The sequence below is a fragment of the Phaethon aethereus genome (genome assembly GCF_964289735.1).
Source record: "Phaethon aethereus genome assembly, chromosome: 5".
Classification (NCBI taxonomy): Eukaryota; Metazoa; Chordata; class Aves; order Phaethontiformes; family Phaethontidae; genus Phaethon; species Phaethon aethereus.
Genome location: NC_138579.1, coordinates 56476738 through 56502711, shown reverse-complemented (window position 1 = coordinate 56502711; position 25974 = coordinate 56476738). Strand labels below are relative to the sequence as shown.

The 25974-nt window shown below is 38.0% G+C and overlaps 1 protein-coding gene across 1 annotated transcript in view; it reads left to right on the top strand.

Annotated features, from left to right (window-relative positions):
* Nucleotides 1-25974, top strand: part of OTOG (otogelin) — a gene marked incomplete at both ends in the record, with an annotated part of 108286 nt that overhangs the window by 58954 nt on the left and 23358 nt on the right. The window contains 12 exons of the mRNA XM_082000185.1: nucleotides 302-458; nucleotides 1464-1490; nucleotides 4309-4476; nucleotides 6590-6868; nucleotides 16816-16933; nucleotides 17629-17708; nucleotides 18124-20004; nucleotides 20263-21950; nucleotides 22591-22759; nucleotides 23751-23887; nucleotides 25125-25214; nucleotides 25597-25780. Of these exons, the coding sequence (XP_081856311.1) occupies nucleotides 302-458; nucleotides 1464-1490; nucleotides 4309-4476; nucleotides 6590-6868; nucleotides 16816-16933; nucleotides 17629-17708; nucleotides 18124-20004; nucleotides 20263-21950; nucleotides 22591-22759; nucleotides 23751-23887; nucleotides 25125-25214; nucleotides 25597-25780 (4978 nt within the window). The remainder of the gene's footprint in view (nucleotides 1-301; nucleotides 459-1463; nucleotides 1491-4308; nucleotides 4477-6589; nucleotides 6869-16815; nucleotides 16934-17628; nucleotides 17709-18123; nucleotides 20005-20262; nucleotides 21951-22590; nucleotides 22760-23750; nucleotides 23888-25124; nucleotides 25215-25596; nucleotides 25781-25974) is intronic.

Sequence of the window (25974 nt, the reverse complement as noted above, 5' to 3'; positions counted from 1 at the left end):
AGAGTTTCTCTTACTTCATAAGCCTCTTTGTAGTTTATTATGGCTTAAGTATTACAAAACCATACAAAACACAAGCTCACATCAACATCTTAGTGTGCATGTTCTTAATTGTGTTACTAAGTACTGTACAAGATTTTATGATGTCTTCTAATAAACTGTTTTTCTTGTGTTTCAGGAAGCATTTAGATTAAAATCTTTAGTACTTTGAAAGATATTTTGAGAGAGTTGTAGCTTTGTATTGAGGTGATTTTTGCCAGTGTCTATATGAATATTTTTGATAAATGATAAATTATATTTCCAGATTGATGTCACCTGGTTTTACTCAAACTGCTTGACAGATACATGTGGTTGCAACCAAGGAGGTGACTGTGAGTGTTTCTGTACAAGTGTATCAGCATATGCCCATCAGTGCTGCCAGCATGGAGTTGCTGTAGACTGGAGGTCCCCTAGACTGTGTCGTAAGTTTATTTAACTGGCATTGCCAGTGGCTGCCACTGTCTGCATTCATGAGACCCGGACCTGAAAAATCAATCACGTTTAAGTTGCCTGGGGACATGAACTGAATCACTAAGCCATACTGGTAGGAAGATGAGTGGGTACCTCTCGCTGCCCTCTGTGTTCATTTTGGTCTAGCTGTGTTGCGTGCTGCTTTCCATATTTGTGGGTGGTACTCTTCTATTTTTAATTCCTTGTCCTATGATGTGAAAGGAAAAGTCATGGGATGTCTATATTAGTACATGGCATGCATTCCTCAAACCAAAATTACAAAGCTCAAGTAATTTCCATCTTCAGGAGGACTTCATTTCTTAACAGGGCCTGGGAAACATAGCTGCCTTACTACTGGCTCAGGGCAAGTATGAAATACAAAGTTCTTCTGAAGAAAAACAAGTAGGTTTTTAAGCAGGACTTTGTCATTACCTTAGTATCCCTATTCAATAATGCTTAGAAGTTGTAAAAAAATCTGAGGCCTTTTTCTGGCTTCAATTTTGCACCTAGTGCAAATGCCTAACAGGAGACAGTCATCTCCCAAAAGATGGGATAAAAATGGGCAAGATAGAAAGAATGGAAGGAATCAAGCATTTTCTAACTTTGCACTTGCACAGAGAGAGTATGCAGCTTGCTCAAGGTCACACAGCAAATTTGCCATAGGGCAAGAGTATTACTCTTAATTTTGGTAGAAATGGTACATGTTTTAGCACAAGCATGGAAAGACAGCAAAGCTTAGTCTTAGCCACTAGAGGTCACAAAAAGACAGCTGTAGGTATGTAAGCTTAGTATTTCCTGCTAGAAAATAATATTCTATTTAAATGAATGTGATTTAAATTAATATTTTATTTAAAGCAGTAAAGTAAATATTTGGCAATGTTTGTGTATGGTCTAACTTGTCTAAGCTAAAGGGTAATAGAAAACCTGTTTATCTGCAGAATGCCTACAACTGCATTTCTTTTCTTTTTATGTTTTAGCTTATGATTGTGAATATTTCAACAAAGGTAAGTCCTAAAGGAGCTGATAAAATGTCAATAGAATCTTTGGTTTCTCTGTATAAGTCTTAGTACTTTGTATAAAAGTAATTGTGTTAATGAAAACAGTTGATGATATATTATTTAAATAGCCAAGATTCTCTTTTATTGGTTTGTTTTGCTTTTTCAAAGGCTTAGTTTCATGATCTTTTTTTATTCCTGGGCCTTTCCCAAAAATATGTTTAATTTTCTTTGCATTTATAGGTCATGATTAAACAATGAAATTGCTAAGTAATTAATAGACTATTCAACCCAACGGTACTAGTGGCACTACTTGCAAATGGGCAAGGTATACTGCAGTTCAAAACTGGTACCCCGTGGCTTTGTTAAACCAATCATGATCTCTTGTACAGCCTTCAGAGGGAGCTAGCTATTAAGATATTTAAACTTCTTGTGCCCAAATGGGGAATAACTCTCTGTTTAGGTATGTCTGACATAGCTTTAAGTTCCTGAGTGACAAGCGCTGCTGCAGCATTAGAATGGCTCTCAGAGAGAGATGCAAAACTTGTACAAGATGCTAGAGTAAACCTTGAATATGCACTGGGTGCTGTACCGCTGTGTTAACACTGGAATCCATATTCAGACTATTTTAAAGTTAAACTGCAAGTGTCTGGATCGTTAGACGTGGTATACATACAAGCACTGCAAGCCAGCCTGATGTGAGGAATGGTCTGGACTCCTGCTATTTATTCTAGAACTCTTTTTATCAAGCTCATGTAGAAGCCTGTCTATCCAGATGGTTTGTGATATTTTGGTCTTCTGTTAGACTCCATCTTGCAGCAGCTCTCCCCCAGAAAGATCGCAGAGAGGGACTAAGTTTAATTTAGAAGAGGCTTGTGCAATGTGCCAAGTCCAAATGATACGGCCAAGAAATTTACATTTTCTGATACTGGCTGCTGAAAAGACTTCAAGTGGGGTCAAATTGCTAATGCAGTGGAATTTTATCTAAATCACTATTTAAGCCTTTAAATTAATTAAAATAAAGGCCAGTTGCATATAAGAGGTGATTGCAGTTTTATGCTTCCTTTTTGTTTTTTTGTTGGGGTTTTTTTTGTTTTATAAATGAAATACAGTCTGATACTAGATGATCTTATTGCCGTTGTAACAGATGGAAAGTGCAGTGCCTCTAACATCTATGGTAGTAGTGAAGTGAAGTTAGATGATAACATATACTTTTAAAGTGTCTTATTAGCTTTACTTGTTACTGAATTCTCACTGCCAGAAATTAGTTGAAATAGTGGAGGGTTGTGCATGTGACCAGCTTGTAATAAACATGGTTATCGTATACTTCTCACTACCTATCTTCCTACTGTTTGCTAATCCAGCTCATCGGTATTCAACATAGGATGTTTCAGAGCTGCCAATGGGGGAAAAAAAAATAATCTCTATGCTGAAGATTTTCTTCTCTACCTCAAATATAGTAGCATTCCCTAGAATGACTTAGTTTTGGAGACAGAAAGGTTAAGAAACTGTCATAGACCAGGGAGGGGGTCTTCTGTATGTAACTTTGTCATGAATCCAGAGCGAAATCGTTCCAGTCCTGCTAGACGCAAGGAGCAGAAGCCTTTTGTCTTTGGTAAGGGGAAATTCTCAGCTGGTAGCTGTGGCTTCTCAAGTTTTGGATGACCCTAAGATATGAGACTTAAACATATAATAACTTTTCCAGAACACTAGATATTTTAAGTAATTTAAAAAATGTTTTTCAACTCCCTGCACTGAAGGTAACCAGGTATTACTGTACATGTTTAGCTAGGCATGGGCTTGTGTTCTAACTGACCACGTATTTGTGCCATTAGAATATAAAACTAGTTGTAGTGCAGCCTCCTTAAGATTTCAAAACTCTTAATAAATTTTAAGATTAGGGAGAACCTGAATATGAGGGCAGGCTGCAAATTGCAGTCCAAATTTTTAACCTGTTCAAACAGATTTTAAGGGTCAATGGTATTAGCTGCAACTATCAGCTGAGAAGTTCTGGGACACTTCTGCCTTAGATGTATGCTTGTTGTGCCCTGGCTTGTGGATGAATGGTAGTGAGGTGAATTGTTCAGGTGTAGTCTAAAATACCTGGTTTTAACACAGAAGTTTACAAAAATAATTTCAAATAACGTTTTAAAATAAACTTTAAAATACTCTTCTGCCGTGAAATTGGAACTAAGTGAGGAGGTATGACCATGTCAGATTTGTGAAATGATAACTTCGCCTGCTTTTGGCTTTTTTTACTTATAGGTAAAATATGACCATTCCTTTGCTTATGATGCTGATTTCTTCCTGTCTCACTTCCCAATGGTTACGTTTGTATCTACACTGTTCAAGGAGTTCTTTGATACTTGATGACAACAAACTTTTATTTCCTGCAAAATGCCTCAGACTTTGGACACTAATAAAATAGGTTTTAAAGAATAGTAAGAGGTGTATAATCAGTTCAACCGTACAAATAAACAATTTAGAGGGGTCCCAGGGTGGTCTGTAGAACACTGTTTACTTCTAAATCAAATAACCGAGGAGTCAGTGAATGAAATGGAAGTGGACGAGAGGGAGGAAAAGGAGAAGCTAATCATGAATCTTGAAAATTGAAGCTAGGTATTTTGGACAGTTTTCAGAACAGGTATTTTCTAAAGGATTTTGGCTTTGTTTTGGTTGTCATAGTTTAGTGCATGGCACCTAGAGCTGTTTTCAGAGTGGAGAGGTGTGTTTTTTATTTATGTGCTGTATCATAATATTTAGAGCTCAAGCATTTGTGGTGACACTTGACATGAAAGATAATTCTGATCTTTTTTTTTCTCAACAGCTCTGGGAAAGGGCCCATACAAACTGGTCAGCTATTTGGATGGAGAATTTGTAATGGCAGTGAAACTGGTGGATGGTGTTATTTTCCCAGTGAGAGAAGAAAATATTGGTCCTGGACATGCAGTGAGCTTTATGCTGACTTCAGGACTTTATAAACCCAAAGCACATGGTAAAGTCACTGTAACCTAGATGCTTAAATAAGGCAGAGCAAATTCTGCCCTTTAATACAAGCCTACGTTTAAGAATAGCCCTGGGTCAAAAATCTTTCCTTTATCTGTCAGCTGATTGTGCACCTTAAAGTTGCCCAAATTTTCATTTCCTTGGTTTTAATTAGATGATTATCTTTATAAACAGATACTTTTAGTTGAAAAGCAACAGCCTTCTCTGCCCCAACCTTCAGAAGCACCAAACCAGTTTTGTGGCCCAGTGCTCCAGATAGGTGTTGGTCCCTCCACCATTCCTCTGGCAGAACTGGGACATGGGAAAGAATGGGAGAGAAATGCACTCCCTAATTCACTTGCTTTGCCACCATCACTCATTGTCTGCCCACTTGTACAGAGATGCCCATTGGCACTAATTGAGCTGTGTAAGGATGCGTACTGCAAATCTGTCTCCTTCAGGTCCCAACTTAAGTTTCCACTGAAGGAATGTGTTGCTTATTCAGCAGACAAAGGAAGTCTTGCACACCTTTAGACAGGTGGAAAAAGCTTACAAGAATATATTCAGCACTTTGTGGCATTGATTAAATGCTAGAGTTGTCTGCATACACAATTTTAATGCCCACAGAGTGCTTGAGTCTCAGTACAGTTTTACTGCCCAGAGTCCCTTGATCAGCTTTTTCGACAGCCTGAAGGTGGCTGTCTTTGTGTAATCAAAGAAGGGATAGAGCTCAGTTGAAGAAATGACAAGCATTTGATTAGTAATACTGCTGTCTGTAGAACTGACATAAGAACTCATGGAACAGAATATCCAGGGCCAGATTTCTTCTATTAGTCATAGTTTTGAGACACTTGTATATTGCATTCAGTTTAAGTTAGGAAAGGGAAGGTCCTACTCTTCTATTCTCATATAAAAATCTGTCACTCAGAATTTAACCTGGCAAATGGAATTTGTGCCTTCTAGTCTAATTTGAGTGAATGGCATATCATCATTTGGCCATGGAGGACTTTATGCAATGAATGCGATATTTTTCATATCCATATTTTCATTTATATATCTGTGTTCTTGGTTCTTTGGTACCTCAGAAAAATGGATGTGTTTCATCAGTTTCAGACAAATCATTGACAAACGGAAAGTTTTGGGCATTGATGTACTGATTGGCTATATGGCAGGTATTACAAATCACACTGACTGTCCATTCTTACTTATCAAATAGCTACTTGCTACAGACAGTTAATAAAAATATATTCACAAGTGCCACTATGTTTTTCAGATTAATTCAAGTTTTAATGCTCAGAAAAGAAGTTGGTCTTCCAAAAGCGTCAAACCAGAACGTGATAGTATATTTGTTTAATAGAGAATTTGTTTTCAATGCATTCTTTTTTTCAACAAATGCTACCCAGGCCTGGAGGGTTAGTTGATTTTACAGTAGTTTAATGGCTGTTTTCAGGGGAATAGCAGAGTTTACAGCAAAATAAAATGAAGTAATTCTGTGAGCAACAGATGCCTGTAATAGTCTCAAGATCTTCCAGTCTGCAATTGGTTGTACAGAGGCTTACCTAAAATCAACAGTACTGTTTTCAGAGTAAGGTATCATGTGGGTGCATTTGCCAGAAAACAGACTTTGCTGTTAACTTTCTTAGGGGAAGGGCTAGAGAGCTGACCTCTTAGAAATTAAGACATAAAGCTGTAAGCTGAATGCAAAATACATCTTTATAATTTATTTTTAATGAAAGGCTGAGCTCTTAAGCTATAAATTCCTGATGGCAAATGTTATTTGTAAAGCTATTTAGATGAAGTTTAAATTTGTATTAAATAAATGGCTTAGTGAAGGCTGTAAGCTGAAGTTCCCCTTGACTGCGGGGCTATATTCCTTTATCTTGGTGTGGGCAAATGTGTTTTAATCTGCTTGTATTCCTGTTGAAATCTGTAGGATATTTAAAAAACTAAGTATCCATCAGTATCTAACACTCTGAAATCCATATTTCTTACAAGATTCAGGCTATTTTCACTGATAACGCCAAAGTCAGTTTTCATTGCTCACGCTACTAATATCAGTAGTGGTACATCAGAATAAGTTTAGTTTATTATGTAAGTAAATAAATTCTGTGTGTTTTTTTCAGATTCCAACTTGATTTCATTTGAAATGGCTGAGAGACCAAACTATTTTCTTCTGTTGTCCTCCAGTAATACTCTTGTTCTTTCTAAATGGGAAAAAAGCAAAGAGTTTCACAACAGGTCTACATTTGTCATTCACAAGAATACATGGCTTTCAGGATACAGTTCCTTTGAGTCATTTGCAAAACCAGGATACTTCATCCACATTTCAGTCTCTTCAGTTGAGCTTCTGAAGTACCATCATTCAGAGGATTTCAGACTGTCGACCCTTTTCAAACTTGTCGGTAGGTGATTAAAGTTGAATCTTAGGAACAGCAGTTCTGTGAAAATACAGGCTAAATGGTATTGGTATTTTCAGAGGTGATGAGATTGCTTACTTCTCCCCTATGTCATTGGGAGCTGTGAATAATCTATGACATGCAGGCTGAGAATCTTCTTCCCTGAGCTTTGTAGTGAGGATGAGATTCTATTTTCTTGTCAAAAAGCCATTAAATAGCCTAACGCACCACTTTGCTGTATTTGCCAACTAGTTTTGGAAATACATAGCCTAGTGTATAGTTTCTGGGCAAAACTTGCTTTGTAGGTGGTGAAGAAAGTCTTAAGGAGATTTTGAAAGTCTCAAGAAAATTCATGCTGATGAATAATGGATTCACAAAGGGAATAGAAAAGAACTGAATACATCTCTAAAAGCTAAGGTCTGTGGATGATGCATTCTCCTCCTTTCCCTCTGCTGCCAAGAGAGTTTTCTGTACAGTGCATTCTCATCACAAGCTTTGTGGCTTCCTCAGAGGTCATGCCATCCAGTGCTGAGGACATTGCCTGAAGATTACACCTCTCAAACCTCATGTTTCCCCTGAAAAACAGCTTGACCTTTATCCACGTACCTACTCACAGAGGCTCTGCCTTTTTGGATGTTATCCCAGGGTGTTTCAGACACCATCTAAGTGGAGATACATGCCTCTTCTTGGGGATCTAGATGTCTGTTTCTCTCATGTTTCTTGGACAGCTACAGCTCTTGAATACACAACGTAGACTGCTGTGAGAGTGTTTCTACCTACTTGAGAGATTCCCAGTCCTGTAATAGTAGTCCCATTCCACTGAGACAATGAAGATCAGAAATGTAGGAGATACTCTTACAACCTTTTGTAGGATCAGCTGGATCCAGAAGTTGTTCTTACAAGAATTGATGACAAAAACACACATTAAAAAAAAATCACTAATAAATCAAGCTCGCTTTTTTAGATTAATAAGGAAAAGAAATAATAATAATAACTGCTTTTACAAATTCTTAAAAACTTGGGAATCATCTGCTGAAATGAAGATGGCCTTACAGGTCAAGAACAAGATGCAAGAAGTTATATTGGCTTATAAAATAAAGCAAAGCAGATTATTCATGAAACCACCATTTGCTTTAGTGTCTGCTTGTCTTAATACATCAGATACATCAAACACATTCATATGACTTTATGAACTTGAGCAACAGCTACTACTTGCTGAAACCCTGGCCTTTGTGTGATATATAAAATTCCCAAATCACTACAAGTGTTTATTTTTATGTTCTAAAGCTTTTTATTGTGCCGTAATTTCAAATGCATTAGTAATTCATTTACTGGGGTAGCAGAACTATTTTAATAAGTATTCTTGGCAATACCATTTTTTAAAAGCAGTTCTTCATTCCCTGGAATGGAAATTTGCTTTAAGAGCAAAGAAAATGAAGTGTTATAACAAATGAAGAATGGCCTGGCCATGTTTTACAGTGACTATGCTAAACCTCAGCACAGACAAATCCGAAGCAGGCACTGACTTCTGTGACAGAAGAGGCCAACTGTATACCTCATGGAGCTTCTTGTTATCAAAACATTGAATTAAAGTGTTAATGGTGGCATTGTGAATCTGCCGATGTTTTGCAGTGCATTATGCTGACAGCCTAACGCAGCTGTTGACTGGCACACTCCAACTTCAGAAAAAATGACAGATTTTGTCATTGCCAAATGCCTGTTGCCTCTTGACAAATGCTTGTACTCACAGAGCTGTTGAGGTTTTCGAACAGCAGAATTACAGAGCTAATGCTATTACCAGGATGTTCATACAGCATTTCAAGCAAGGAACTTTCTTTGGACATAACAAAAATATGTCCTTAGTCTTTTATCTTTGAGGGAGGAATGAAGAAGTTGAAAACATGTTCCAATTCTCAGTGGTCGTCCATTAACACAGAGTGGTATGTCTTTTCAAGTGTGAAGTCTTTACCCTCCAGTCATTATACCAAAAAATCCTATCTATGCCAATGGAAAACTAAAACAATTTACCTCAGCAAGTGGGATCAGATCAAATGATCAAGAGGCATTTCATTAATCACCACATCCGAGGGGTTGGGTTTCAGAGTTTTATAAGCAGAGAAACACAGGGCTCGAATCTTTCTCCAGTGTGCTTTTGCAAGGGCCAGCCTGCTGATGTAGGGTAATTACATGGTCTAAAAATACAGCAGCATTTGTTTAAGTTAATGGAAAAGTTACACCAGCTCCAGAGTGCACAGGCAAAAGCGTATTGAGTTTCCTGCTGACTATTGTAAATGCTTTGCATATTAGATCAGAAACTCTTGAACCGGGAACAGCTATTCCTGTGGAATCAGAGGATAAATACTGGGAGCAGAATAATAGGCCCAGTAAATCCCCTTGGCCAGAAAGTTCCTCATGAGACTTCTTCATGCTCTGTGACGCATGTTCAAAAGGAAGAATTTTAAATGACCTGATCACCACAGCAATAGATACACGTTTGTTTAAAGTCAGCTGACGAGTCACTTTTTCCACTTTCGTAGCAATAAATATTGTCACATTGAAATACTTTGACTATAAATTGCACAGATACGATGGGCTAACATTGCAAAGTATTTTCCATGAAAAGTCACTTCAGCTTTTAAATTGGGTTATTTTCACTACACTTAGATTTGTCTGCTGTCCTGTTCCCACAAACATTTGAGGGTTTGAGCTGGTAACTGAATTTGAATATCTAGAGTTTACTTACTCACAAGAAAATACACTTTGCATTCTATGCAGGAGTTTTTACCGGCAATGGATTGGTATGCATTCAGTCAAAAGAAAGAATACACTTAGTCTTACCAGATGGACAAGCACAGAGGTGTCATGTAAAAGCAATCAATTCACATCTGAAATTGTTGGGAAATTGGTGGATGTAGGGAATTGATGATCTTTTTATGGATATACTTGCAGTTTTCTTACCCTTTTTTAAAATTATGTGCCCAAGCTAACTACCTTTTACTTTTCGTAGAATTATCATAATATGCTTCACCTTTTTAAAATCATTGTGAGTTAATTGTATATATATTATTAAAATGTTACTTGCGCTACATAAATTCTGCAGCAAAGTTCGTAATAATGTTGGTTACATGCTTTAACAGCTAACTTGCTGTAAATGTAAGGAGAGATGCTCTGGGAGAGCATTTTCAGCTGAAATTAAAGTCTCAAGATGCACAAAGTATATGCACACTGCACAGAGGTATTTATCAATGTTTAAATTCGATACAGGGCATTTTTGGTTGCTTTTAATGTTTGTATTTTAATTAACTGAAACACATTCAGAAACAGTACAAAACTGAAAATGAAATTCATTTTAATGAAAAACTTCTTTTATAAAATCATCTTGCATCTTAAATTGTTGATTCTTTTAACTTCAACTTACTCTTATATGTGTCCATGAGTAGAATTAATGTTCTAGAATGTCCTGTTTTACATATAATGAGTTGCTCTTAAGTTTAATTTGAGCTCATAGGTATTGTCAGTCCAAAAGATCATGATATGGGGCCTGGGACTGGATAATGTTGAGCAACTGCTGTTTAGGCTTGCCAGTGTGACGCCTGTCTACAAGAAAGGCTGGAAGGAGGATCCTGGGAACTACAGGCCTGTCAGCCTGACCTCCGTACCGGGGAAGATCATGAAGCGGTTCATCTTGAGAGTGCTCACAGGGCATCTGCAGGACAACCAAGGGATCAGGCCCAGCCAGCATGGGTTCATGAAAGGCAGGTCCTGCTTGACCAACCTGATCTCCTTCTATGACCAGGTGACCCGCCTAGTGGATGAGGGAGAGGCTGTGGATGTTGTCTACCTAGACTTTAGTAAAGCCTTTGACAGCATCTCCCACAGCATTCTCCTGGAGAAACTGGAGGCTTGTGGCTTGAACGGGTTTACTCTTTGCTGGGCGAGGAACTGGCTGGATGGCCGAGCCCAGAGGCCCAGAGAGTTGTGGTGAACGGCGTTAAATCCGGCTGGTGGCCGGTCACAAGCAGTGTTCCCCAGGGCTCGGTTTTGGGGCCGGTCTTGTTCAATATCTTTGTCAATGGCCTGGATGAGGGAATCGAGTGCTCCCTCAGTAAGTTTGCAGATGACACCAAGTTGGGTGGAAGTGTTGATCTGCTGGAGGGTAGGAGGGCTCTGCAGAGGGATCTGGACAGGCTGGATCGATGGGCAGAGGTCAACTGTATGAGGTTTAATAAGGCCAAGTGCAGGGTGCTGCACTTGGGTCACAACAACCCTGTGTAACGCTACAGGCTTGGGGAGGAGTGGCTGGAGAGCTGCCCGGCGGAAAGGGACCTGTGGGTGCTGGTTGACAGCCGGCCGAATAGGAGCCAGCAGTGTGCCCAGGTGGCCAAGAAGGCCAACAGCGTCCTGGCCTGTATCAGAAATAATGTGGCCAGCAGGAGCAGGGAAGTGATTGTGCCCCTGTACTTGGCACTGGTGAGGCTGCAGCTTGAATCCTGTGTTCAGTTTTGGGCCCCTCACTACAAGAAGGATGCTGAGGTGCTGGAGCGTGTCCAGAGAAGGGCAATGAAGCTGGTGAGGGGTCTGGAGCACAAGTCTTATGAGGAGCGGCTGAGGGAACTGGGGTTGTTCAGTCTGGAGCAGAGGAGGCTGAGGGGAGACCGTATTGCTCTCTACAACTGTCTGAAGGGGGGTTGTGGTGAGGTGGGCGCTGGTCTCTTCTCCCAAGTAACCAGCGATAGGACGATAGCCTCAAGTTGTGCCAGGGAAGGATTACATTGGATATTAGGAAAAATTTCTTCACCGAGAGGGTGGTCAAGCATTGGAACACGCTCCCCAGGGAGGTGGTGGAGTCACCATCTCTGGAAGTGTTCAAAAAATTTGTGGATGTGGTGCTTCAGGACATGGTTTAGGGGATATGGTGGTGCTGGATTAATGGTTGGACTTGATGATCTTGAAGGTCCTTTCCAACCTTAATGATTCTGTATTTGCAAATCCTGGGTATGTCACTGAACACATTTGCTTGGTAGTTCTTGGAATCAGACTGAGGTTACTGTAGAATTATAATGTCTTTCCTATTTATACAAAAAAACACAAACATTTGCTCTCGCATTTTTGACTGAATAAATAGGAGGAAATTAAATAGTTACTTTAATAAGATTATGTTAATCTAACATCGTAATAGTAAACTAAAACAAAAGTAGTTGAGAGGTAGATAGCTATACTTTGCTTTCAGTGATGTTTTGGCTGGGCACAAAGTTCAATTTTTCCAGTGATAATTGCTTACATTTCTCATTGCAGAAACTTAGAAGTCATTGGCAGAGTTTGTTAGTAGTTTGTGTGTGTTAAGTGGGCAGATAGGGTTTCATGTTTCTAAACTTGTAACTGAGGAGATAGGCAATCTACGTTACTAAGCAGAGTTTTGCTGCCATTATAAATAGAACTAATTCTAAAGCAAATTTTTTTCCTACTAGACTTTTTAAAATCTTTGGGAAAAGTAGCAAAACAGAAAAAAGTGTCAGGTGAGAACAAAAATCCAAATACTTTTTTTTAAAATATTTTTAAAACCTTCATTTTAAATACAACCTTTTATTAGCATTAGAAGATTTCAAATTTTAAGTTTTTTTAAAATAAATAGCCATTTTTTGAGCATAGCATGAAATTATTCATAATATGCATAATCTGAGAATGGCAAATCTTGTCGCTATGAGGTAAATTCAGCATAGAAGAAAAAGGCAGGATGGATTTGTGAACAGTAGGAATTGTCAACACACAAAAAAGTGGCCAAGTTACTAAGAAAGGTGGTTCTGCGTCAACAGTCTGTCAATGATAAAAAATTACAGTTCTTCATTAAATGGTAGCAACTGTTCTCAGTACCACAGAATTATTTTTCAAAGCCACAAAGAATGAAAATCATGAGTTAGAGGGTACAAAATGCTTCTCTGATGTCCAAGCAAGTCAGAAAACAATGGAATTGAGGAATATCTTTCAACATACTGACTTTGGCAACACATATACCTGCGTTTGTACAAAAGCTTTCTGCAGTACTGTAACATGTTGATACGCTCAGCTCCTGTTAGGTAAAAGAACCGTGGGCTCAGTTGGCATGTCAGCTTGGAGCAATTCTCATCCAGGGCATAATTTACCATTTTGTGAAGGATTTGCTGTGTCACTGAACAGAAGACAAATGCTGGTAGACTTCACCAAGGGACACATGGTTATTTTCAAATGCCATGACAAATCCTTTTGAGGAACACATGCCTGATATAAGCAGCTTGACTCATTGTCTGTAAACTGTGTGTCATTCTTTTGTTGTGAGTGAACTGTACTGTTGCACAGGGTACAGTAAGCTCGTATTACTGGTTGCTGCAGGGGGAATTTCAGTATTAAAAAAATGGGAAGCATGTGCTGGAGGTGGATGATTAGCATCCTGGCTAGCATAAAGCATTCGTGACACTGCCGAAATCCACAGTTTCTGAGCTGTGGTAGTTTCTGTCATGGGAATAGCAGCATTGCAGTTAACAATAAACCTGAGGTTGGTCTGGCATGAAACTTATGTCTGAAATCAATACAGAGAGTGAAAGGAATATTTCCCTCAGTTTAGGGAGAGAGATGCTTGAATGGCTTTAAGGCACTTTGTTGCTGCTTTTCCTTATACCCTAACGATTGTGGCTATTGTGATCATAGTTAATATATAGATGTACTAAAAAGAGGGAAAAGAATCTATTATTTTAGCTAGGTGTAGAGATACTTCCTTGTTCTCTTGGCTTAGTCTTGAATTGATGTTAGATCAGAACACAGCTCTGTGCCTCTGTTTCTCCTTCCCTTAATTTTCTGTCTAATTCTATTTAGACTAAACTTTTTTAAGGAGGAACTGCATCTTGCTGTGGGGTTTTTGTTTTGTTTTGGGGGTTTTGTTGGGGGTTTTTTGTTTTTTGTTTTTTTTTAACAGCATCTTGCACGATAAATCAGCTAGGTCCTTGGGCTGCTTAGGCATTCCAGAAGTGATGCTGCTCATAGTGAAAACTTTAAATATGATGAATGACTGAACTGACATCCTCCTCATACTGGAAAGGTATTTTCCCATAATTCATAACAAAGCACGGATTTCACTATATCTGATGGGTTTACTGAGACATACTGAAAATTTTTGAGATACTGAAAATCAACTAAAGCAATATATTCAACTCATGCTGTGGTGATTTGGTCTGTTCTTTTATGTAATTTACACACTAAAAAAACCTAATACAGCTTGGCCTGGCATACTCAATTCTCTAAAAGCCCTGACTGGAAAATGAAATGTCTATTGGTTCTGGAACTCTTCTTTGAAAACAATTTTTTTGACCAGGTTCTTGAATTCATCTGTTGTCCATACTTCCTTCTGTAGAAGAAGACAAAATTTGCAGACAAACATTATTTTGTTCATTCTTCACTGGAAGCGGTGTTTAGGAACCACTCAAGAAATGCTATGCCTTTATGCAGAAACTCGCCTTATTTCCTACCAAAGCGTGCAACACCAGCAAACTCTGTGAACTGAATCTGTAGCAAAGCTTCAGGAAAACGTGGCAATTGTTTCAAAAAAGTCTAAGTTTATTCAGAGAATGGGAGATGGTAGGTCAATCCCAGTGCTTAGGAGTGTTAATTCACAATTACTGTTCTGCTAAATTGAGAAACTAACATACTTTGTCGGGTTACACTATGTCTTCTGCAAAGCTTGTGCCTTTATTGTGTTTGAAACTTCTTCTGTGATTAATGGTGAGGTTTGTGGCAAGAGCTAAAAGTTATGGATCTGTCTCTGTACTTAATGTAGGGTAGTCCAAGTTTTCCTATATTCCACTTGGATATACTGTTATTGCTGGATATTACTACTGTTGGTGATTGCCTGTGCCAACAGGTCTCTGACATTTTCTGTCTTTTTGTCATATATCATCTTTTTTTGTCCTTAAACCTTACCACTCTCACCTGTCCGTGCATATAGTCAGTCAGCAAAATGTACAGAATTAATTCCCTGCTTCCATTAGATTTAAGTAACTTAAGTTGGGTTCACTAGAAGAGGTCACAGAAGAATTCAGTGACGTGTATTTAGCTTTTTATGGGAATGTAACTTTAGAAATGCATTTGTTACTGTCATAAGAATCGTGTTTTCAAAAGCAGTGACAAGTTATTTCCTTGGATAGCGTGACATGTAAAACTGGTAACACTAGATGGCAACATCCACACTCTTTTGTCTGAGTTTGACTGATACCTTAAGTCAAAGAGAATTATTTATATTTAAAAAGAAAACATTAATGGTTAATAATGGCAGAGAGATAATTACCTGTAAGTGCAGATGTCCCTAAATTGCAGAACAATTTCTTAGGATCTTCACAGATCAAGCAAAGATCAGCAGAATTTAAAAGTGAAAAGGCTTCAAAAGACCAAAACCAGAAACTTTTTCTAAGTAATAGAAATCTTTCTTGTCCTTAATGTAAGTATTGTTTAAGAGCTGTTACTCTTCATAGTCTCTGAACAACATAGCTCTAAGATCAGGTTTAGTGATCTAGAGGGGCCCCGCATGTCATCATGGTGGTCTTCTGTGGGCATGCTATCATGCCCACATGCTTCATGTGGGTCTTCCTGACTGCTACAGGAAGGAGCTGGGGTGGGCTGTCGTAGTTGAGGTACTGAAATCCAGATATATTGTCTAAGTCATGCATGCTTTGGAAGAGCCACTGGGCTAATCTAGCATTGTGTGGAAAATCATTCTGCATGCAGACGGGACAGGGTTGTGGTGAAGAAGAAAGCATGATGCTGCATCTGAACATGCAAGTGCGCGTCACTCACATGATGACTACCACAAATTTGTTTCTCTCAGATTTTACACTCAGTGTATTTCTTTACGTTAATTTTGTAAAGTTCCTGCATTATTTAATAAGCACTGGAAGTATAGCTGATCCTTATTTCTGTTTATTCTCACTTTGAAGTTTAACTTTTCCTCTATCTTAAATTTGTACTTTGCAATTCAATTATGTGAATTTGAAGTCTTTCAATAAACACTATCTATGTAGAAACTCTGAAGGCAGTTTGTGTTTTGGGGTGGGTTTTGTTGTTTGGTTTTTTTAAATTTGCCATAGTGTTTCATTATTGGTACTACTTTGTCTGGTGAAGTGTATCTTTTGAGTTAAATTTTGCAAGACTACGTGTCTTGTCTTATCTGGGTTGCTTAGTTCATTTTAGGAGCAGTTAGAATTTCAGATTGAAAATATTTTGAGGTTTGAATTAACTTCTCTTGGAGTGGCTATCTTATACTGCATTTTGAGAAGATCAACTGTTAAAATCTATTGCTTTAAGGAGCCTAAATGGGCATAATTTCTGATTACTTTATTTGAAATGGTGTGTGTTTTGGCTTTTAAAATACGGTTGTATCATACAAGTTATGTACACCTTTGTGCTATATCAGCAAATTTTACACACGAAGTAAACTGTTACAATACATTATGTTATAAAGAGTATCAGTGTATCCATCTGGTGCTTTTAATTTTGATTCTAATAACAATAATTGTACAGAACTAACATAATCTTAATTTTGCATTTTGTTTGAATAACCAAACATATAGTTTCATTGCTGATATAATCTTGAAAACTTAAAAACAAAGCTTTAACTTGCCTGGCTTTATTTTCACATGATTGCAAGATGCAGTAAATGTGGCTAATTCAATGTCAAGTTTTGTACTACAAAGAGTAAAACAGGCTGCAGAGCCAGAACTCTTTAATATACTCTGCATCAACGTAAACTGGTTTTCTATGTTTTAAAAACCTTAGCAGTTAAAAAAATATTACCAATTTTATTTGTAGAGAATACAGGTAGAAACAGTAAGAGATTTAGAGCTGCAGTGAACTTAAAGCATGCCTCTTAGATATAGGTATCTCTGTGTGTTTCTAGAAATATATGTGAATAACAGATCTTGGTTGTTTTTCAGGTGTTAAATTTCAATTTCTATCCCATTCTGCATGTGAATGGCATTATGATGTCTGTACAAGCCCTTGTTTCAAGACATGCAGGGACCCTTTGGGAAAAAATTGTCAGGCAGTACCAAAGTAAGTATCTCTATTTCCGTGGAAAGGTATGTAATTTGGGTAATATGCAGCATAATAAGAATATGATGGACCAGATGTAGGCTCAGTATAGCAGGACTGTGTTCTTATATAAGGAGGTCAGAGGAGGAGAAAAGAAACGGAATAAAACCTGCTGTGGCAGCTACATGAAAGTGACATTTCAGTTGTTAGGTAAGTATTGTCAGATTCTGGAATGACTAGTATATTTGTAACTTTCCAGCTGGGGGTGTGTGTAGTAAAGCATTAATAAAGAGAGGTGATTACAAGTTTGTTTCAAGTAGTTGTGCCCCTCCTTTTTCATTATGACATTATAAAAGCCGTATCTGTCCTTGCCTTTTCCTTCCAATTGGAGTTTGTGCTAAGTCTGGTAAAACTGATATTTGGATTTTGATGTGCAAAAATGTTTGGCATTTCAAGCAATAGCATTCGCTATTGAACCTGTGACCATTCATTTCAAAGGCCGAGTATCACAGAGTTCATGTTTTAGCTTAGATCTGAGTGAGAATGGAAGACATGGCAATGACATTTTGAAGGAGTATACTGAGATGATGAGATTTAGATAGAACAAGACTGTCTACTTAAAAATACTTTATAACTAAATTGTGTTTTTTCTAAAATTAAATGCTTAATCCAGAAGATACTCTTCAACTAGTTAACGCTAACTGTTTTTTTTTTAGAGTGGAAGGATGCATCCCTGCCTGTCCTCTCAATATGTTGCTGGATGAAATCACTCAAAGATGCGTGTATTTTGAAGACTGTATGTTTGAAAAAATATATATATATAGTCAATGATACTTAGTTTATTAATTTCTTAGGTCTTTAGTCAAATTTTCAAATATTGGTGCTTAAATTTGTGTTAACTATGACCTTAGTTATATGAATCTTGAGCTCACTGGACATACAGTTTAGTTAAAATAATTTCACTCCTCAAAAATGAGACAAATTTTAAACTAAGAAGGATGTTCTCTCTTCATAGAAGAGTAACATTAGATGCGGAGCAAATGATTTAATTCATTTATTTTTTAATTTGTCTATGAATTTTAGAAGTTTAAAGGCAGTTGAAAAGCTCAGTTATATGAGTTAACATAACTTCCTTCAAGTTCTGCTAGCTTCATGTCTATAATTATTCATAAATTTCAGACTGCTATTTACTTGTGTCTGTCTGATTTCAGGCATTGAACCTGCAGATGATAGTACACCTTTGCCACCCAGCATTCAAACACCAGCAGTTTCACACATAACATCAAGTACAAGCTTGTCAGTGATCAGTAAAGCTCTAACTTCATTTCCTGTACCTGAAGCAAAGGACATAGAAACAACACTTGCTTCAAAACTGCAACTCACTGCAGCTACAGGGAAAACTGAATTTTCAGATGTTTCATTTAATACAACACTTCCAACCATAACTTCATCACCAAATATTTCTTTGCAGTCAACAGAAATGACATCTGGGAAAACCACAACAGCAATGTCCGGGACAGCAAAATCTAGTGTAAGCTTGTCTTCTCCTGTTTACTTTTCTCCATTGTTTCCATCTACTCTCAGTTCAGTAACTTCCACAAAGATACAACCAATCAGTAGTGGTTCCACTAAACTATTGAGGGCTACAAAACCTCAGACAGTAACTGCTACACATGCAGTGACTACAAGCACAGAATCGGAAAGCAAACCAATTTCTACTTTTATTTTTACTGGGACACCACTTATACTTAGAACAACAGAATTACCAGTCAAAACTAAAATAATGGAAATATCAGAAATAGCCACAAGAGCACTTCCCACAAAAGAAGCACAAGTAAAACCAGAAGGACCTGCAACATTTACACCCAGTTCATTTGAATCAATAACAGAAAAAACTACTGCATATCTGCCCCAGTTTTCCATACCACAACCTCTAGGCATGCCTTCATATACACCACTAGCAAACCTAACAGGAGCTTTAGAGGGGACAAAAATAAGCGTAGGACAGTCTTTTCCCGCAGTAGCCAATGTTACAGTAACATCGTTTTCTCCTGTGATCACTACTTCGTCTTTGTTAAAACTGGTGTCTTCAGCAACAACAAAAGCAGCAATTGTTTTAACTGAACAAACTACATTTTCACCAACATCTACACCACCTATTTCATTAGGAAAGGCAGTTACAGAACCTCCTATTGAAATGGTTCAACACCTGACTCGTACTGCAGAAGTACCTTTTACTACAACTCTAGGTCCAAAGACAACTCTGCAAACTCAAGAGACACCAACAGAAACAACTCTATCATTTACAACTCATAAAAAGGAAACTCCCAAAACAACATCGCATTTGGAGTATACATCAAGTTCCTATTTCCCTCCGTATTCACTACATTCCAGCTCTACAACTGAAAAACCTGTCACTCTTTCTACAAAGAGACCTTCAATGTCTGTTCCTACTCCTGCTTCTCCAGCTTCAGCTGAATTAAAAACATTTAAAACTGTTTCAACTACAGGATATCCCTCATACATAGTTCTAAACACAACAGGGTTCCTGACTACATTATACACTAAATATCCTGTTGTGGCGACGACTGTCAGAGCGACACCTTTGTCTGCGGTAACATCCAAAATAACATCCCCTTTTAAATTAGCAGCAAAGTCAACTTTGTTTTCTGGAAAAACATCTACCGAATACAAGTCAACTCTACTTTCAAGTACAGTGAAGACAAGCACTTCAGCATATTTGGATAATGTTACCACATCAGCAGTGAAAACCTCTATCCCATCAAAAGAAACCACCAGAGTTCCTTTCGTAGCTACAGAAAGAGAGTCAGCTCAACGAACATCCGTCACTGGATCTCTGCTTACTCTCCTTAGTGGAACTGAAACCACATTGTTGACAACACAGCCTGATAAATCACAAGTGGAAAGAATTATTAGCATCTCTACTAGAAAGCCATCTGCTTTCCCTTTTTCACCATCAAGTTCTCTAATGTCTTCAAACATTTCTCTTCCTTCACTACCCTCATATGGAAAAGAAGTATCAGTGACAGCTGTCAGTCCTGTGCATACATCCCATGAAACTATCACTTTATATCCAAGAACGACTATAGCAAAATCTATGTTACCAACAGAAAAGACCTCTCCAGTTCTGACTTTCTCTACTTTATCCACTGTAACAGAACAATCAAGCCCAGTAACAACAGTATCACATGATAAATTGCCAGGCAAAGCCATTTTAAATATCACTTATGCCACATTCTCACCATCTTCTGAATTCAGCAGTCAGCTCATAACAACCAAAAAAGTAACGACAGAGGAATCGACTCTCTCCCCTTCTGTTGTACTTCCAGTAACAAAGTCTTACACTTTCTCCACCTCTCTGTATCTATCAGATAAATCAGTTTCTTCAACTTCTTTAACACAAATGATACCAGAATTAACCACCACACCAAAATATCCAGTAGAAACTAAAATAGTTTCTACAGCATTGAAATCTACAGTCCAGAGTATAACAAATACAGTAAAACGTACAGCAGCAGCAGCTCAGCCATCCTTACCTCCATCTTCAGTAGGCCCCTTCTCTTGGCAGACATCTTCAGGGGACAAACTTTCAGGACAGACCGCAAAGACCATGGTTATACCACATTTTTCTACTTGGAAGGCTATGGAACTTGCTTGTCAGACTTCTGAGCCTTCATTGACAAGGCAAAGCAGTACCCCAATTTACCAATATCCTGCAGAAACTCTAACAAAATCCACTGGTCAGCCACAACGTGTCTTTAGTGCAACTGAAGCTACAGTAGAATTGACTTCCTCATACCCCTTAATCACCATACTACCTGAAGGCATTCATTCAAGTATATTGCTTACCTCTGTAGGTCCTACACAAGTTATTTTGCCAACTGAAAAAGAGTTGCATTTAACTGATTCAGTCACACAGCCATATGTATCAAGAACTACTTCTGTTTTGGAGTCTGCAGTCCCAACCAGAACAGCAGCTGACTTGATTTTTGGCACCAGGATTCTCCCTTCCTCACCAGAAGTTCTTGCAGCTTCCTCCTCTTTAGCAACAATTAAAAAAGAAGCATTTCCTTCATTTTCCACACAAGAGGCAGGTACTGGTCTAAAATTCACACAGCAGGCCGCGTTTACTGAATCACTTGATTCAAGTCAAACACTTGAAACAACTACAGCTTCACCAGAATCTAAGTCAACCTCTTCATCAGTTTTGTTATCAGAAACAACAGAAATTCCCATTGTGGTGGGGAGTGGGCCATCCACATCAACGAGCAAAAGTGGTACAGAGAGAACTGCAGTGTTGCCTAAGCAAGTCATTTCAACCACTGCCTACAGCTCCACGTTTCTAGCAAGTACAGTGTTGCTGGCTATGGCCCATTCATCAGCTGCAGCTTCAGCCTCTTCAGTGATGAGCAGTACTGGGCAGAATTCTAGTACTGTATCAGCAGCTTCAGACAAAGCAGAAGCAGTAACAGAATCCATCACGAGCTCTGTGAAGCCCACCTATTTTTCTCTTACTTCAGAAGCAAAAGGAGCTGTGCCCTTTGATACAGTAAAATCCGAAGAGCCAGAATTAACAACAGAAATCCAAGCTGTCCATACTCAAGGTGTTCCTGTTACCCCAGAAGCACCTCCGACATTTTACTCTCCATATTTCACAAACACAACTGCAGTTCCTTCTAATGTAAGTGTATCAGTACCATCCACTATACGTTCATCCTCTGAACCAAAACCTTTTTCTTCCATAGCTGTGTCATTGGTGACTACTACTCAAACTTCAAAACCTGAACCATCACCTGAGGTGCAAACACCTTCTGTGAGTTCACTACTAATGATGTCTGACCATCCAAATGACACAACAGCTCCATCAGTTTCCTCATTTGCCTATTTATCTACCAAACCACTTCATGGCTTGATTACAACATTTTCAGATGGACTGGCAACAGCTGAAGCAGTGTCAGGAGTCACAGCATCAGCTTTTATGCTGCCTAGAGAAACAGCAACTCTTCAAACTTGTACAGTGAGTAACGAAATATTTATCTGTTTGGTTTTGAATGTGTCTTGGTTATTTTTACACACTGATGATAAAAATTTGAGAGACACACTTTGATCTTTAGCATTTAAAATATCTGTATCAAATAGGGAGCTCTATTATTTTCTCAGTCATATATGAAACTTGGGATGATTTCCTTATGCATAGTGGTTTTTGTGCTATAATACACTATGTTTCAGGCCTCAGTTTTCTGAGTGTGACTGTTACAAGAATGGGGTTTTTTTGACAAAATATGGTGCTTCATATTGTTCAATGGCAGTTTTTTGGCACGTTGCCCTCCTTAAATTACATCTTTCCAGAAGTCCCCCTTATATTATTCCTATTTATGCCCTTCCATACTTTTCCTTCTCAATTTCTTTTAACGTAAAGGTAAAAATTCAATAATGCTGTTCTCTGCTTTACAACAGGGCAGTGGTTTTAAACTGTCCTCAGAATGGTCAGGTTTTCAAAGGTGCTCTTCACTTGTAGCTTCTCTCAGTGTCACAGGGTTTCATAAGTATTCTGTAATGGAAGAATGTGAGTCCCGGTTTTGAGCAAATAATCTGCAATATTGTGATACTAGCTTGGTAAGAATGGTAACCTATATCTTTTATTAAATATGCCTTAGCCAATCACAGAGAATGAGTGCATAACACACATCTGCTTGGATGGACAGCTGATACAAGTTAATAAGTCGCAGAACTGCCCATACAACGCAACTCAACCTAGCTGTGGAGTTTTAGGATTTGCTACTCAAATGAATGGTGACAGATGCTGCCCGAAGTGGGAATGTGCATGTAAGTTTTAATTATGCGGTACTTTTGAAGTGAATTTAGGTAACAATTTAATGCACGTGTAAGAAGGCTAAGAACAGATACTTCTATCCCATGGCCTTGAAATAGAAGATGCATATTGTACAGGTTTCTCAAATTGCCTAATGCAATTTATAATTCTAGTTCTATATCCAGGGAAACGAAATCAAAATGCTCCTTTAATGTAGGCTATTCCTGTTACCTAGCTTTAGGTATCTGCAGTGGACATGTCTGGGTCTTACTTAGACCCATCTTGTCTTCTGTCTAAGAAGAGCACACCTAGTCAATATAGTCAGTGGATTTTTTGGTTCATTTTGTATCTACTTCTCTAGACTCTTGATAACTAGCTCTGTTAAAAATTTGGGGACTCTGGAAGCATAGCTGTACTGTAGTCACTCCCATCAATTATCTAGAATTGGGCAGGAAGAATCCAAAGCTTAAAGAAAATTCAATTTAATCTGTAATAGCAAAGAAAGGACGCAGAGAGAAGCAATGCAAATTTCTGCTTATGCTCTAGAGTTTGAAATAACTAGGAGTAGAACTCCAAGCCCTTTGAAACACAAAAGCTTTAGCAATAAGATCGGGAAGAAGGAAGGTTTTCATGTGAGCTCCTGCCTTAAGAACAAGACCAGAAGGGGGCTAAGGATCTGGCATGATCCACTGTCATTCATGGTTTTTGCTAGCTTGGGGTTTGTAAAAATTGCAAACCTTTGCTGGCAAGAACTGTAAGAAGATAACTGATTGCAGAGGTGTGCAGGTTGTCCCACTGAAATATGCAGGATTTGACTCTGCTGTCCATTCACAGAGATGCAACAGTATCAATTTTAGCTGAATATATGTGCTGCATATTTGAAACTCTAGTAAACTAGTTAATCTTATAAAAGTTATTGTATGTTTTATCTTCATATTTTGTACTATTTACAGAAATTCTAAAATAAGTTAGAAAAAACATTTAATTTCTTTTTATTTTTCGTAGGTCGTTGCACAATTTTCTCTGATCTGAGCATTGTAACCTATGATGGAAACCGTTTGGCTTTATTCAAAGAAGCATCTTACGTTGTTAGTCAAACTCAAGATGAAACTATAACCATCCATGTCATTGACTGTAAAATGGTAACTAACATTTATCAGCTAACAAACGGTGTTCAGTACTGCTAATAAAATGTATCTTAAAAGAAAGGGCATAGTAATACTACATAGTTGCAGTTAATTATTCACTTCTCTCTAATATCTATGAATTGCACTTAAAACTTTTTGACATTTGTGAATTGTATGGCATTTAATCACCTGACTGTATATGCAGAGTTCCTTCTGAAACAGCTGGAGGGTGAGAGGCAGGTCCCTCTTGTCTTACTATATGTGTGGTGAGAGATTAAATGGATAAATATTTATTAGTCATTTCTGTGAATGCCATCACATAATAAGTACCACTATAGTGTACCAGTGTACCACCAGTGTATTTCAGTGCATCATTTTTAACTATGTTCATATGGAGAAATTTGCAGTGGAAACACCAATCTTCAGAGCCAGAAAAGGCTGTAGGATTGTCAGACTAAATTAGACCACCCTGTGCATTCCAGGTCTCTGTCAGGGGTAAATACTTGTTTCAGAGAAGGAAGAGAGAAACCCTAATGGGTATCCTGCCTAATGGGTAGTGTAGCTTGGCTTTATGTCATGAAAAGATAAATTTGTCATAAGCCTTTACAAAGCTTTTTACACTCCAGTCTCTTCTATGAAAGCTAGATAATTTTGATGTCCATATAAATGGCCATCACAAAGTTTGGTCCCTATTAGTACCTTATGGAAGTTAATTCCAGAAGCTCAATATGATTGATATGAAGAAGGAGATCTGTTTATGACTTTCAGATTTGTTTTTCTTTTGTATTCAGTGCTTTCTGTTTTGTTTAGCACCTTGTAGCTCGGGAAGTATGCATGTATTTCTGATCTATTACTTCTGTACTGTACATGTATCATATCGATTCATCATTCCCAGTCTCCTCCTTGCTCACCTTGAGATATGCAGTTCATATCTTTCAGTGTCCAAACAGCTAGTCTGCCATATTTTTTTCCTGAAAACCTTTATTTCTGCTGTAATTTCAAGATCAGGTGATACAACACAGTTACTGAACACAATGAGATCATAATATTTTGTTTGTTTATTTTACAAGAATGGTATCCAGATCAACTTTGTAGTCCAGGCTGGAAACTGCAATCAGCAGCAGTTTTCCCACCTCAAAAATATATTCCCCCAAAATCCTAATGCCCCAGTACCTAAAAACAATAAGCAGCTAATGTATAAAGATTTTGCCCAGCGTGACTATGGTTGATGTAGTTTTTGCTTTCTTCACAGAGTAATTCAAATTCAACTTCATTGTGCCTGGCGATGTTGAATCTAACCTATGTATCAAACCAAATTATTATCAATCGTTTAAGTAGAAAAGTAAGTATTTTGGGGGTTTGTTTTTCTTTGCCTTTTAGATAGCATCATACTTCTGTAATCAACTGCCTCCTCATGTGGATACTGAATATTAGAGTAGGACACAATAGGTCATATAATTCATTGTTCCAACTTTGTAATTCAGTAAATTGCTTGTAAATTCAAGGAGTCAAACCGTGATACAAGGACAGTTAATGAGGTAAGTCACAGAGCAAGGCACATAAACTTAGTCTCTTTAGTACCTATATTATCTCTGTGGAGGTGAGCCTGACTTCTTTTGCAATTAATTATGGGTTTGATTCCTAAGCTGTTGAGAATCTGGCCTTACTTCTTCTACCTACAGCAGTTGGTACTTGATGTTTAACCTCTTTTCTCTGTGTATTAGATAACAGTAAATTCGAGATTTGCTTGGCCTACTGTTAGAAAATATGGATACAAAGTCGAGGATTCAGGCTTCAAGTATGCAGTTGAGACACCAACAAAAATCAGAATTCAGTGGTTTCACAACACAGGTGTGATGATTATTGAGTTTAATAGTACCAGAGAACCAAGAGCTTTGGGATTATGTGGTAAGTATAAAATAGAGCAAGAAATAAAGGCATTCAGATGCTTTGCTAGGGAGGCACATTCTCCTAATTATATAAACTTTCTTTTGCAGGATCTGGCCAAAAAGTTATTGCAGATCATGGCAAAGTTTAAGATACTATGAAAATTAAATCATTATTAATTTTGTTAATTGTTGAAATGATATTTGATACCTACC